General features: G+C 49.3%; 1 protein-coding gene across 1 annotated transcript in view; it reads right to left on the bottom strand.

Moving 5' to 3' along the window:
• Positions 1–11,107, bottom strand: part of MAPK1 (mitogen-activated protein kinase 1) — a 77,316-nt gene extending 66,209 nt beyond the window's left edge. Inside the window, exon 1 of the mRNA XM_072599684.1 lies at positions 10,426–11,107. Coding sequence (XP_072455785.1) covers positions 10,426–11,087 — 662 coding nt within the window. The 5' untranslated portion in view covers positions 11,088–11,107. The remainder of the gene's footprint in view (positions 1–10,425) is intronic.
• Positions 11,108–16,007: the final 4,900 nt, after the last annotated feature.

The following is a 16,007-nucleotide window of genomic DNA, read 5'->3' on the forward strand; positions in this document are numbered from 1 at the left end:
AAGGGAGCTAGACTCCCAAGTGATGGCTGAGCCAGCAATGGTCCCAAGGCCAAACCCCAACCCTCCCTCTCATAACAGAGTAGGAAAGCTATGAGGACAAAATGCCGTGGGCATGGCCATCATACTGATGTTTACCATCACAAGGGAAGGAAAGAATGTGGCCAAAGGGTACCACTAAGAGGTATTTCCAATCAGAATCCATTCTATTTCTCTCTTGTTCACCCTGGCTTGTGACCTCAGAATCCCCCTCTCCTTCTCCCTCTTCCCTCTGTATCTGATCAGTGGCCAAGTATTGACAATCCTACCTCCTCACACCACAAGCACCCTGGACCAGGTCCTCATCATCTCAAGCAGGAAAAGTCAACTACTTCCTGACTGGGCCCCCTGGATCCAGTCTCTCACTTCTCTGGTCAGTCCTCCCCACAAGTAGGTACTCCTAAAGAGGCGTGATTGATTATGTTACTCCTGGGCTCGAGAAACTTCAGGGCGTTCCCATTGTTTTCAGGATGAAATTCAAGTTCCTCTGTTGGACACTGGAAGCTCTTTACAAGCCCTACCTTTCCAAGCCGATTCTACATTAGTCCCATTTCCTGCTCCTCATAGTTAACACCCCATCTCCCACCTCCACACCTTTGCACAGGTTGTCCCCCATGGCTGGCATGCTCTCCCTCCTCTCTTCTGCTTCATGGAATCTCTAACTCTCCAAACTTGGCTCAAGCACCTCCTTCTTCAGGAGGCCTTTCCTGATGTCCAAGTTACTATTTCCTACCCAAATACACACACACACACACACACACACACACACACACACACACACACACACACACACACTCTGTGTGAATTTATTTTGTATCTACCCTGCAGTGATGTATTGGTGACTATTCCCTTCAAGGGGAAGGTTTGTCTTTTGTGCTTGTATCCTCAACATGGAGCACAGTGAGCACAGCAGATGCTTTTAAGAAGTGCCTGATGACTGGGCTGAAAGCAGGGATTACCTTTTTTGTACCCTGACCCCCTTGGATAATCTGGTGAAGCCTATGGACCCCTTTGCATAATATTTATGAACGCATAAAATAAAGAGGATGACAGAGGAAGCCACTTTCCAAATCATTAACAGTAAAAAATAAATAAATAAAGGAAAAGCCTTATCCTCCAAACTTGTGGATCCCAAGTTAGATCCTTAGTCTAAAGACAACGATGTGGGGGTAGCGGGGTGGTGCAGTGCACAGAGTACCAGCCTGGAGTCAGGAGGACCTGACTTCAAATCCAGTCTCAGAAACTAGCTGTGTGACCCTGGGCAAGTCACTTAACCCAGATTACCTCCCCCCCAAAAAAGATAGATGTGGATAGACAACTCATTAGCCCATTCTGATTGTTTTTAAGATACTCAGTACAAAGGTAAAGAGAGGAAACAGAGAAAGACAAGAGAATAGTGTAGTCCAGGAACGAGAGCGCCAGAAGGAGGCACAAAGTTTAAGGCAAATTAAGACTCAGGAGCAAGCCTACGGACAATAATGGAGGTGGGGCTTTCTGAGCTTCCAGGAGGAAGACCACAATCTCAGCTCAGACAGGATAATCACAGATGATGGAGACCAGAAGGTAGCTTCCTCTGATAAGGAGGAAGATACCTCTGACCAGACAGAACAAAAAATGGCTGGGGGAGACCACCACACACCAGCACACTGGAAAAACAAAACAAAATGGTGAATGGGATTTGAACCGGTGATCTCTGAGAGAGGAAGCGGGGACTCCAGCAGGTTGGGGTAGATGACACAGCCTCCTCCAACTCCCAGGAAAAGTCCTTGAACTTGGGATCTGGGCTCCAATGGCCCCTCCCATGTCTGCCCCACCCTTTCCAGCTTGAGTCAGAGTTGAGAAGTTCTGATCCCTCTCAATTCCCACTCCATTCTCCTCTTCCCAGCATTCTGTTCTCCTCACCCCTAGAAAGCTCCAGTGGAGTCCATGCCTGGTCCTTGCTCACAACATTTAGGAGGACATGTGGGAGGGCTGGACAAGCACCAATAGGGCTTGAAATTGAGATCTCTAGGTTCAAAGCCCAGCTCCACTCACCAGCCAGACAACCATGTTCATGGTGCTTCCCATCTCTGAGCCTGTTTCTTCTGCAAAATAAAGGCATCCTTGCACCTCTTTCCTCAGAGAACACTGACCACAAGCTGCTATTGGCAGTGCCAGGTTCTAGTATCTTTCTTGCTTCACCATACTAGTAAGTGGTTTCCAGAGATTTCTACTATGCTATTAAGAGACTTCAGCTCAAGATGGGTCTTTTCAAAACAGAGATGAATCTGATCTCAACTCTGGCTACTGCCTCACTCCTTGGGCACTTCAACTATCACTCTGAGGGGAAGAAAGGTCTTTTCCGAAAGGTCTTACAAATACCTCCTTTCAAGTAGTTCCTGAGAAAAGACAGCTATAAAAGGCCCAACAATTCTTTTAACAGGGGCCAGTAACAAAAACACTGAGAAAGCCAAGATTTCAACAATACTAATTCAATTCAATAACAATTTTTTGCACAATCCTGAGGATGGCTGATGTGTATCAGCCAACCAACAGATACGTATCTACAGAGTACTTGCCATATCCCCCATCACTGAGCATTTACAGTCGGAGTTTGCAACGTAACAACAGCACCTACTATGCGCCAGGCACATTGCTAAATGCTTAGCAACTGTCATCTTATTTGATTCTCATGATAACTCTGGGAGGTAGGGGCTAATATTACCCCCGTTTTGCATATAAGGAAACTGAGGCAACAGAAGTTAAGTGACTAGTTAAGATAGTCTCTGAGGCCACATTTGAACTCAGAGTCCACAGCTACATTCACAGTAAGTTTGGGGACAGTTACCGCTGACATTCCTCTTTTTGTGTTTCTTCTGGAAAGCTGAACATCACGCAAGACAGAAGGCAAACCAGATCAGGATGAAAATTTCTTTACAATTATATTACATAACTCAAATTTTATCACAGAATCTCCAACCTCAGAAGCCAAATAGTTCAAGACCTACCCTCCAAAAAGGGCAATACCACAATCCACAGCTAGTAAGGTCAAATTTGGCTCCAGGTCCGGCACTATCCATTGTGCCACCCAGCTTCCCACAGAGTGAAAGGTGAGGTAGCATAAGTAACAGCACCATTTGAAATAGAGATACTATTATAAATCGTCACACACATCATGTCTTTTAATCTGCAAACCATCTGTGAGTTCATCATTTCCCCAATGAGGACTCTCAGGCTCACAGCTTCAGCTATAATGCGGCCACACAACTTGAAGCCACTGGCATCATTTTTTCTTCAGGGGCGTCAGTCCAAAGCCACACAGACAGGGACAGTGTCAGGAGCTGAACCCAGATCTCAGCACTAGCCAAGTTCCAGGCTTTTCTGTACCATCATACAGAAAGCGAATCCAAGTTCAGCTTTAAATAAGAATGTCCAGACATGACTTCTAGACAGTCATTACAGTTGAAAAAACATACTGTTCTTTGTCAGAGAGAAGAACGAGATGAAAATCAGGGAAAATTCTTCCAGCTTAAAACAACAGTCAATAGAAAAGTGTTAGGCAATACTGAAGGGAACAGAGCAGCCATTCCAAAAACCTACATGCTGCTATCTCCAGGAAGGCTTCCACTCCAGCCAGCCACTGTCAGTCATTCTTTAATTCGATACAGCAAATACTGACAAGGCTAAGAGACAGATACGTCCCTCAGAACTTTTCAGTCTAGTAGGGAGAGGTACAGACAAGTAACCCCTAAGAGGCAAAGAAGTCAACGCTCCATGAGGTCTGAGGGAGGATCACTATGGATGAAGTGAAAGACGAGGAAAGAAGATCCCATGAGAAAAACAGCTTCTGGGTATGAGCGGAGATGTGAGAGACCAATTAAAGTAAAACAAACATGAGAGAGATAGAGAAGGAAGGAGGGAGGGAGAAGAAGAGAGGGGAGGAGAAAAACAGAAAGAGAAGGAAGAAAGGGGAAGGAGGGAGGGAAGGATGGCAAGAAAAGGGAAGGATAGGGAGAAAGGGAGAGGGAGGGAGGGGTGGGGGAGAGGGGAAAAGGAAGGAGAGGGAGAGGGGGGGAGAGAGAGGGAGAAGACATATGGAAGTTACATGACAAAGATCTTTAAGTATATGAAGGGTAGTCATGGAAAAGTGATTAATTTATACTGCTTGGGTGTAGAATTGGAAGAAATAGCATAGAAGTTGCAGAAAGGCCAATTCCAACTCAATCAATATAAAGGAAACCTTCCTAGACTAGTTGGGCTCAAGGAGTGAGCTCCACATCCCTCGAGATCTTCCACCAGAGATTGTATAAGGCCATGGCAGTAAGAGAGAGATGAGTGGGAGTCTGCAGAGGCTGGACTAGATTACTCCGAGGTCCCTCTCAGCTCTTGGAATTGGTAAGGCTCCAAATGCCAAACTAAGAAACCTGAACTTTATTCAGGCAGGCAATAGGGAGTCACAGACAGAGCTCTGCATAGGGACTGAAAGGCTGGCAACACCCAGTATTGTTCGGAAAGGGTTATGCCTACAGACCCGTTAAACAGCAACAGCCAGTGCTGGGGGCAATAAAGACCTGCAATTGTGGGGTGGGGAGAGCAGGTGGAAAGAGGCCGAGTATAAGAGATGCTACAGAGATAAAACCCCAAAGGATCCCGAGTCCCCTAAAAAAACCTGGAATCATTTTATTCTTATACTTCGTTCTACTACCATCCTCCTTAACTGGTTCTCAAACTTCTGGGTCTCAGGACTGCTTTATACTCTTAAAAATGATTGAGGACACCTCCTCCCCCAGATCTTTTCTCTATGTGGGTTATATCTACTGATACTTGCCATATTAGAAATAAAAATGCCTTAGTGTAATTAATCAAATGAGATCATATTAGTAAAAAGTCCTTAGCCCAGTGCCTGGCACATCATAGCTGCTATAACAATGCTTAATCCCTTCCTCTCACCACCCCACTTCCATGGAAGTAGTCTTGGGTCTTTGGTCTCAGGCCACATCTGAAGCATCGCTGTTCTTTAAAGCTTTTGTCCCCACATCTCCTCTCTTCCTGTGAAATGTCTTCCAGGTTCTCCCATTCCCCTTTATTCCCCTAATCCAGGTCCTTATCATCCTGAGCTGGACAGACCCAGTCCACTCTTCCTAAGGCCCTGTCCATCACATCATCCTCCAGCCTATGTACGGTCTGTAATGAAGGTCTCTGTCCAGCCTACTAGGGCAGGCCCACATTCCCAATGTAGGTTTAAGGCCCTCCATAAACTAGCTGCTGTCCCCTACCCCAGGCCCCACCTCCTATCATCGAGATTCCCAGATTCTCTGGGGTGGGTGCTTCCTCTCTCTCCCAATGCAGATTCAAACAGACTCCCCAAATTTTAGTTGAACCACTACCTCTTCCAACTGATTTCCCACACTTCCCAAAATATATCCAGCATTCCAGTCAAACCAGTCTCCTGGCAATATCATCATTGGTGCCTCTCTCCCTTTGGCCCCTATTATTACCCTAATCACTGAAAAAGTTCAACACACTTTCCTCCACCTATTCCAATCCTGCCAACTCTTTGAGGCCCAGCCCATCGGCCCTCTTCCCAGAGACTCCAGAGGAGTCTTTCTCCTTCCCCAAAGGAGTGTCTAGTTAGAAGTGGACGACACACATCTAGTCCTCTGTATATAGAGAACACCCTGAATTTTAACATGCATGAGAGATTTCCTGATCACTAACTCCAACAATTCCCACCCACAGATGGAAGCCTCTCTTTGCCTTCCATCCTGTGCAACTTCTGCCCGTGTTTTCCCCTCAATCTTAGAATCAAAGGATTTTGAGCTGGCAGGGACTTTTTGGAGGCCTACAAGTAAGGAAACGGAGGAGATAAGCCGGCTTCTCCATGGTCACAGAGGCAGGAAGAGACAACACACTTCAATATGCTATACCTACCATCATGTTTTCTAAACTAAGAGCCTCCCCATAAGCCTTTATGGTGCTCTCAGTGACCCTTGACCTTTCCTGAAGGATGCCCCTCGATAAACACTGCTTGGCTAATGAAACATGGACTCCCAACATTTCCAAACTGTGTGCCCCTGTCCAGATCTCACCTTCTATTATTTCTAAAGATTGATTGATCCATTATAGGTGCAATGCTGTTTTATGATCCCTGACCTCGACCTTACAACACAGTTGGAGACAGAAGATGGACCAAGCTTCAAAACTTAACAGTGCAGGCTCTGGAGTCAAGAGGCCCAGGCTTCCTACTCCACCTCACACACTTATTTCCCAGAGGACTAGGTCTCCTCATCTATAAAAGGAAAAGGTCGAACTAGATAGTCTCTGGGAGCCCCTCTGGCTCTCGATGTAGCTTCCTAGGAACTCCTCCCCTGTCCCATTAGACTGTGGCATGTTCCCTGTCTTTCCCTGCACCCTCATCACTCAGCTACGTGAGCGTGCAATAAATTCCTGTTGATGTGAGCCAAGTGCACCAGAGAATGCTTTTTGACCCCCTTAAATGTTACTTTCCCAATTCTCCAAGTTTCAGTGTTGCTACTGCTGGTTGGGTTTGGGGTTGGTTTGCTGTTTTTGTCTTTCTGAGAAGAGAAGAAGGCAGAGAGGTTCAACAATATTCAGTCAAATAGCTTTTGTTAAGGGGCCTGTGCTAAGTGCCAGGGATACAGAGAAAGGCTCTCCAGAAGTTCACAGCCTAAAGGGGAAGGCTGGCCAAAGCATCTCCACACCACGCTCACACTGAGACAGATGCCAAGCTAGAGGGGCCAGAGGCCAGCTAGTTCAACCAGTTAGTAAACCTTACAGGTCCTCCAAGGCTTCATCTGGAAAATGAACACATTGGAAAAGAGGGTCTCCTAGGGCCCCTTAAACCTGACATTTTTGACCTATAGCCTCAGGTATCTATTCTTCTCTCCCTCTCACCCCTCCATTCACTCAGTTGCCAGATCTTCACCTATAAAGTTTCCCATCCATCCCCCAAGAGCTACCTCAAGTCCCATCAACAAATGTTTATTAAGCACCTACTATGTTCCAGGCACTGAGCTAAGCCCTGGGGGTACAAAGCAATGCAAAAACAGTCTCTGTCCTGAAGGAGTTCATAATCTAATGAGGGAGGCACCATGCAGCGAAAATCTCAGAAGGAAGGCACTAGAATGAAGAGGCCTGGGAAAGGCTTCTTACAGAAGGCAGGAGGCAGAGAAACCAGGAAGCAGAGACTAGGCAGAGAAGTCCAGGCATGGGGGATGAGTGAAAAGGAGTACAGAGACGAAGTGTTTGGTATGAGCCACAGCCAGGAGGCCAGGTCACTGGATCAGAGAGTGGAGAGAGAGGAATAAGATGTAAGATGACTGGGGGTGGGGGTGCAGGCAGGGCTTTAAGAGCCAGAGAGAGGATATTTGACACAGCTGTCTCTAAGTGAAGAGGCATGAGCCATTCTCACAGCTTCAGTGGGGACCAATGGGCATAAAGTCAGTTGTTAGAGAAGTCCTGCTCAGTATGAAGAAGCATTTTCAAACAACTAAGAGGCTGTTATCGATGGAGCTCATCCTTCAGGTGGCATTTGACTTCTAACGTCCCTTCCTAGTCTAATGTACTATGAACCTCTGATTCAGCCAGAGCTGTTCAAAATGCACTGAGTAGTTCCAGGAGACAAAGAATGGGCCTTCACAGTAGGTGTTAAAACAGACCCAGTGGTCAATTCTGGAGAGATTTCTGCAGAGGGAGTAGACTGAAGTGCAAGACCTTTAAGGCTCCTGTGATCTGTCCAAGGTTATAGACACAGACACAGACACACACACACACACACACACACACACACACATACATGCATACATATATATATGCCACCAAATGGTTCCTCCTTCTACCCCAACGCCCAGATACCAAGGGGCCAAAGTCCATGTTCACCAGGTTCTTTCCCCACCCTGTACCACCTGGAGATCTGTTCCCATTCTCACTTCACAGCACAGCAATTATACTGGAAAGAGCTTTGTGCCTGACTGGGTTCCAACTAACTAGGGGCTATCAGCATTGTGGACACCTGGTGCCAGAGGACCAGAGAGCAACTCAATATGCCCAGTGGTAACACGTCTTTCAGGTAGAAGGAGATGGGAACACAAGGAAGCCTGGGGGCTGGGCAGCTGGATCCTGGTTCTTTATTATCAACATATGGGTTCAAGATTAAACTGTATATGGTACTACAGAAAACTACCAACAGTGGTGCTAAATACCAGAAAATTCCAAGAGCAAAGAGAAAAACTAGTTTTACTAGTAAAGCATAAATAAAACTTTTTAAAATTCCAGTAGCTGACAAGTCCTTCCACTCCAAAGAAGAACCTAAAGAATACTTTCAAATCTCAATATGCTTAGTGTTGACAATGAAGAATAAAGGACTGGATGTATCACAACATAACAAGTATGAATTTTCTATTCTAGAACTAGAGAAACCATGCTGAATGATGTATCGCTATCAGAGTCCATATTTCCCTTCCAAAAATAAAACAATCTCAGTCACTTCTAAGTACTGCTTATAACTTCTGCCTAATTACACAGGTCCAGTAGCAATCACATATATCATTAAGTGTTCTAAGTTTGACTGGTTCCCAAAACAAAATCATTCCTGTGGGGTCAGCTTTGTGCTGCCTCCACAGCAATGGAGGACAATTTTTTAAAAAAAAGAAGCAAAGAGAACATAGGTCACAACACAGTATATTGAGCTAATGTAGTTTCATGAAGGGACAGAAAAGACATTGTGGGAGAGGGCAGACAAAAGCAATCTTGAAAAATCGAGTAGCACCTAGAATAACCACCAGGAGTAGGCCTACTAGCTGGAAAGCAAAGAAACAGCAAAGGTGAGAGAGAAAAAGAGAGAGGGAGGAGGTGGAGGCAGAGTGAAGAGGAGGGAAAGAAGAGAGGGAAGGAGGGATGATGGATGGATGGAGAAGGGGGGAGGGAGAGAGAATGAGAGAGAGAGAAGGAGAGAGAGGGGGAGGGAGAGGGAGAGAGAGAGAGAACAAGAGAATCCATCTTGCTTGGTTCATTCTCAGATCAAGCAATAAAGGACCACCCTGGCTGGACTCTCACTCACTTTGGGGAATATATGGCAAGACAGAGCCATGATGCTCAGAAAAGTACTATTAAAAGTCTGAATTCTACTCCAGATAAAAAAAGACATTACTGGGCAATACATGGGTAAAAGACATGAACAGGGTAAGAAAACAAAAATAATTTCCTTTTGAATCACTGAAAAATACACTTTAATAAAAAGTTTGCCCTCTATCTTGACTCTTTGCTAGATGCTGCCATATGGTCTCCATATCTTATTAGGACATCAAACCAGCATGTCTAGGTTGACAACAAAAATTCAAGTGAATCCAAAGGAACCATCTAGGGGTTAGACCATCAGGGGCAGAAAAAAGTCTGAAACTGAACACCTGAACAATTTCCCATCCATACTTTCTGTGATTCTATTAATCATTAAACAGTTTTTTTTAAAGCACAATGCACAACTGTTCAAGTCTCAAACCAATAAAAGGCCACGAAACAATAAAGCTAAACACCATGTTCACTAGAGTCAGTTCAACAAACTTTAGACACCTACTGTATGCAACGAAATAATTTGGTGGGGATGTAAAGAGGAAAAAAGGGAAATTGTTCCCACTTTTAAGAAGCTTATGATTTGACAAGAGGAGGCCAATACTAGGTCACACAATAGAGCTTTTAAGCAGTCTGATGGCCTCAAATGAAGAAACCCATCTGACTGGCCAAAATGTAAGATCTGGGATCACAGCCCGTTGATTAAAATTGGGATATTGCCGGATGTAAATATGAAGAAAGAGGGAAGGCAACTCTACCTCTGATGCTAAAGGGAACAAGATGGCACCCTGGGAAGGGTGCCTTAGAACCAGGAAGAAAGGATCAGGAGCTCCCATGCCAACTCCGCCGGGTCTCAGATCTGGTCATTTGTTAACAAGTGGTGGTACCTGCCCTAAGCGCCCGCCAGGATCGCCAGGAAGAGCCAAGGTCCTCCTTTGGGGCCCTGGGGGCGATGTGCACGGGCTATGCTTCTGTCAGCGCCATAGCCTGGAATGCTGGGGGTCACCGGGGGCTCCACAGAATTGGGGAAAGTCCCCTGGGAGAGCTGGGCGCCCCTCCGGCCCCGGGTGACCTTCAGCACGCCCGGCCGGCCTCCGTGTGCGCATCTGTACAATGGATACTGTAGCGAGGCTGTCGCTGTTACTGTTACTGTTACTGTTACCGCCACTGTTACTGTTACTGTTACCGCCCGGGCCTGGCCCCCCAGCCCCGAGCAGAGGCCGGGCCGGCCCTGGAGCCGCAGCGCAGCCCGCCCCGGCCATCTTGGCCCCCCCACCCGGTAACCGGGCACGCACCAGGCGCGGCCGGCCGCCCCGCACTCACCACACCATGCCGTAGGCGCCCTCGCCGATGTAGGACAGGTTGGTGTAGCGCGGGCCCACGTCGAACACCTGCCCGCGGACCATCTCGGGCCCCGCGCCGCCGCCTCCCGCCGCCGCCGCCATGATGGCCGCCGCCGCCGCCGCCGCCCGCCGAGGGAGAAGGAGGAGGAAGAGAGGGCGAGCACGCGAGGAGGGGCGCCCACCGCCGAGCCGCCGGGAGCTGCCGCGGCCCCCCGAGCGCTGCCGCCTGCTGCCTCCGGCCGCCGCCCGCTGCTGCCGCCCCGACCGACTGACGGCCCGACTGCCCGACTGCCTGGGGGCCGAGGGCGGGCGCGCGGCGAGGGGCGGGGCCTGCGGCGAGCGCGCGCCGATGCGGAAGGACCGGCCGCCGGGAGGGGGAGGGGCGGCCGAGGCTTCGCGGTCACGTGCAAAGGGAGCGGAGGGGAGGGGTGCGCGCAGGCGCACACGCCGCAGGCCGGGGGAGGCGGGGAGGAGGAAGGAGAAGATGTAGACCGAGACGAGGAGAGGGGCCGCGGGGAGCTGCGGGGGCGTCCGAGGGGGAGCGAAAGGGAGGAGACCGAAAAGAGGACCTCCGTCCGGGGAGGCGGCCGCCGCACCCACGCACCCCCTGCCGACGGAAAGCGAGCGAACCGGAGTACGCATGCGCCGAGAGGCGCCGCCGCCCGCCCACACGCAACCGCGCGCCAGCGCCCCCCGCAGGCGCGCCCCGGCGCACGCCCGCCACATACCCGCCCTGCACCCCGCCCCAGACACGGGAAGCCGCGCATGCGCCGCACGGGCCTGCGGCCCGAATCCCAGCTCAGCGCCTCTCCCCGTGGCGTGGTGCGGCGCGGCGCCCCCCTGCCGGAGGACCCACTGTGTGCTGGGCTCTGCGCTCCGCTGCGGGGGTGCAGAGAATGCAGAAGCCGCCCCAGGGGAGCAGCCCCGGGGCACGCGGGGCAGATGTGCCCCGGCACGCGCGCCTCCGCCCGGGCCTGGCAGGCCCCGAGATGCCCGAGCATGCCCTCCCCTGGGAGGGGGGGGGGGGGTCCCACGCCCACGCCCCGAGCCTCCCGGTGCCCCCGCACCAGGCTCGGCACTCGCACGGTGGGAGCTGGATGGTCAGCGCTCACCCCGCTGCCCTCGAGCCCTCCTAGATCCCACGCGCACCCCCTCAACCCCTTCCCGAAAGTGCCCTGGCAGCGTAGTCAGAGGTGCAGGCTCAGCCCCCCGACACCCGCCCCGAGAATCGGAGAGGCAAGCAGCCTGGGAGCCCGCGCCCCTCAGGCGGGGAGCTCAGCGGTGTGCCCAGGTCACTCAGGCACCCCGTCCTTCCGGTGCCTACCCTTGCAAAGCAGGCTGCGTCCTGGCACGTAGGCCCTGCACTTTACAGCGGTCTCGTGGGATCCTGACAACAACCCTGCCACCTAGGTGCCGAAATTAGGCCCCTTTTACAGTTGAAGAAACTGAGGCAGGCAGAGGTTATGTGACTAGTCTGGTGTCCGCTGCTAGTGAGTGTCAGAGGCGGGGTTTGAACTCAGGACCAGCAGTCTATCCACTGCATAGCCTAGCTGCTTCATGGAAGGTTTGCAACGCACTTAGCAAGTTTTATCTCATTTGATCCTTACCACAATCTTGGAAGGAAGGTGCTGTTATTAGCCCTGTTTTTCAGATGAGAAAACTGAGGTTGAAAGAGGTGTCTTTGCCTGCAGTGTTAGTGGAAAGAACATTGGCTTTGGAGTCAGAGGACCTGGGATCAAATTACAATTCTGCCACTTGTGTAGCCAGTTAAATGTAGTATTTTTCACCTCTGTAGACTCATCTGTAAAAGAAAGGAGGGCAGAGTCCCTTCCAACTCCAAATGGAGGACCCTCTCATAGGGCAAAACACTTGGAGCTCATATACATGTAGAAAGGTATGCTCCTGTGCAGGCTCAAAGCCCCTACCCACCCTACTAGAGACGCCCTCAGATGCCCAGACCCCACACATACTTCCAAGGATCCCCTCTTCCTGTACATACCATCACAACCCACTCAGATCTCACACCCACTCGGCAATTACCACACACATTCAGCTACCCAGCTATCCCCTCCAGGCACATCTCCCCAAAGGCACCTCCACTCTTCCCACATCTATTCCTCCTACACACCCTTCGGAGGCACCCCCATCTTATAGGCACCCTCCACACACAGAGCTGCTCAACACATGCTGAGAAATGCCAGGCACCTTAATCCCCACTCCACGGCTTCTGCTGCAAGTTCGTCTGTCTCTCCGTCACACGTACCACACGCTTCGAAACCACAGCCAGCCAGATCTAAGCCAACACCATCCACCCTGGTTCAGCCTCTGTTTTTGCAAGCAGAGCGTGCAAACGGTACATCACAAAATCTAATCTGGTTGGACCCATTTTGCATATCTGATTTTGAGGCTGCTGTTAGTAAACTGAGCAGACACTGCTCAGAGAGTCAGAAACAGCATCATAGTTCTTGAAAACCTCCCTCTTTTTGTATCACCCGCCCTTAGCACAGGGCCTGGCACATGGTAGGTGCTTAATAAATGTGGCTTGATTGATGACTGATTGAAAAGAAGAACACAGTTCTGGAAAATAGAGACTGAAGTACTGGATATAGATGCCCATCAAAATTCCAGAATATATTCTCAAACATAATGTGTGAACCCCTGGAAAGAGGAGCCAGAACAAAGGATTCCAGACTACATAAAATTCCTTCTTTGCTAGTTTACTGGCTGCAAGGCTGTCAATACACAATGGATGGATTTCAGCAAGAAAACTTGTAAGACTCCAGGTGCCAAGATGTAGCACATACAAGTATACAGTTAGATGAATTCATGACTAATTGAAAAACTATTCAGACTAGTGATTACTGGATCAATGCTGTGCTCTCACTTCCAAAAACACAACTGCGATGAACTCAGAATGAACGAGATGGAACTAGATATGAAAAAACATTCAAGAAGCTGCAGGCTCCATATGAGTCAGCAATGGCTTGTGGCAGCCAAAGAAGGCTGATGCGTTCTCGGAGGCGTTCAGAGAGGCAAGGGAGGGAACAGATCTGCTCTCCTTTGCTGTGGGAGGCAGGATGGTCCAGGATGAAAGGAAGGTCAGAGGACCCGGATTCATATTCCACCTCTAATGCTCCTCACCTCTAGGACCTGTCCCTTCACCTCCCTGAGCCTAGGCCCTTCATCGGTGAAATGATCTGGAACCCTCAATCTAAGCTGCTTTCCTCATCTTCCTGTCTCATTCTCACAGTCAAGCTGGGTCCCCCAAGAGGGCAGTGACATCTGTCCTCCGGGTTCTAGCCTTACTGCTCTGGTGTGATTCCCAATATCATTGAACCGGCTGGCATTGCCTCAGCCTTAATTAACATTGGTTAGCTTTTACAAAAGGATATTAAGGCATAGAGAGGACCAGAGTACAACTAAGTCACACACAAACATGCACATGCACACGGAGCCTGGGATACACTATCCCCCAAGAACTATAGGATACTGGGCTTAGGGAGCATGTAGCCAAGCAACTCAGGGCCTGCATTCCGGGATTCTTTTTCTCCCTTTGAGGAGTACTCTTGCAGTTCGTAAGGGTGGGGACCCCCAAGGCAGCTAGGTGGTATGATGGGTAGAGCACCTGACCTGAAGTCAGTAAGTTGTTAAGCTATGTTTTAGTCAGGTCTGGCTCTTCATGACCCCATCTGGGGTTTTCTTGGCAAACACACTGGAGTGTTTTCTATTTCCTTCTTCAGGTCATTTTACAGATGAGGAAACTGAGGCAAATAGGGTGAAATGATTTGCCCAGGGTCACCCAACTAGGAAGTGTCTGAGGCCAGATTTGAACTCAGGAAGATGAGCCTTCCTGACTCCAATATACTACTCACTGCACTAACTAGCTGCCCCAGAGTCATTTAGACCTGAGTTCAAACCTGGCCTCAAATACTCCCTATCCTGGGTGACCCTGAGCAAATCACTTTACATCAGACCTCCCTGATTTCCTCATCTGTAAAATGGGGATAATAATAGCACCTCCCTCTCAGGATTGTTGTGCCAGTATCTGTAAAGTGCTTTGCAAACCTTAGAGGACATCTGACTGTTATGGATGAATATCAGAGTCCAGAGCTGAGGACTTTCTTTTTTTTTTGTGCTACTGAGGCATGTGTTACAGGGGCCTGCAACTGGTGCTCACGGGAAGGCTCATGAGGCTGTCCTCTGGTCAAGTGTGGGGCAGAGACAGAGCCTCTCTTCTCTCTCCCTCCTCCCCTGACTTCCTTCCTTCTCCCCTGTCTCCCTCCCTCCCTCTTCTATCTCCCTCTTTCACTCCTTTCTTCCATCCCTCTTTCCTCCCCTGCTTCCCTCCTTCTGAGGGAGAAGTCTCTCAGGAGCTTGACTGGAACTGTCCCAGCACAAGGCTGGCCAGCCAGTGGAAGGAAGCCCAGGCTCCAGCTGGCAGGCTGTTTGTATCTGAGCCCCACAGGGCAGGACCGATGCTCTCCAGCCAATTCCAATACATATCCTGAATACTATTCATCTCATTTCACTTCTTCCAGTGCTTGGCATTTCTGAATGATTAAAGGTTTCTCCCATGCCTAGTTTATACCTTTAATTGATTTATTCTGTACCATAATTAGAGGTGCTCTCAGCTGGTAAAGGTATGCTGGCTAAAGCATCTGGTTAGTTACACTGGTTGGGGCTGGGTGATTGATTGATTGATTGACTCAGTGGGGAAGTCTGGACTTCCCGGTGACCACCTCCCTAACCCTGTGATCAGCTGAGGGAACAGAGTGTGTTAACTCTAGCAGGTTGCCCAGTGACCTGTGCAGAGTAGGCTTCTCAGAAATGTTGATTGAGTTAAATGGAAATGCTGGGGAGGGAATCATCTTTCCTCTTCAGAGCTGGAGGGAATAGGTATCCCCAGAGGGAATAAGCAAGACCCATGAGTGGAGACCTGCTGGAAGGTGAGCAGATTATTACTGAGGGAAAATAATGATTTTGTTCATTCCGTTCCCTTCACTGATCTCCTTTTCTTCCAAGGGGGAAACAGAGGCACATTGTACATATGTCTCTACCTCTCCTGGGGGAGGGGAGAGGGAAGCGTGGGCCACTAGAACTTCCCATGAGAGCGCTTATTAACAGCAACAACTTCAACAATAAAAAGTTATTTTTGTTGTTTCGTCGTGTCCGACTCTTCGTGACCCATGGACCGTAACACACCAAAGCTGTCCGTGGGGTTTTCCCTAGCAAAGATACTCAAACGGTTTGCAGCTCATTTGACAGATGAGAACATGGAGGCAAAACAGAAAACCCCAAATGGGGTCATGAGGAATCTAGAATGACTGAACAACAGCTCCACTCCTTGGACACTTGCTGACTATGTGACTGTGTAAGTCACCTGATTCCTCTGTTTGTAGGAAGCAATCATTACGCACTCCCCAACTTGGGATGTAAGGAAAGTGCTTTATCAGCCTTGAACTCTGCAATCAGTGGGTCTTCATCCATGACATTAATTTGGTGTGGGGGTCAATATTCAGTCCTGGGGGCATGGCACACTTTGTAAATTTAATCTGCTTCATT

The sequence above is a fragment of the Notamacropus eugenii genome, chromosome 4 (genome assembly GCF_028372415.1).
Source record: "Notamacropus eugenii isolate mMacEug1 chromosome 4, mMacEug1.pri_v2, whole genome shotgun sequence".
In the NCBI taxonomy this organism is placed as follows: domain Eukaryota; kingdom Metazoa; phylum Chordata; class Mammalia; order Diprotodontia; family Macropodidae; genus Notamacropus; species Notamacropus eugenii.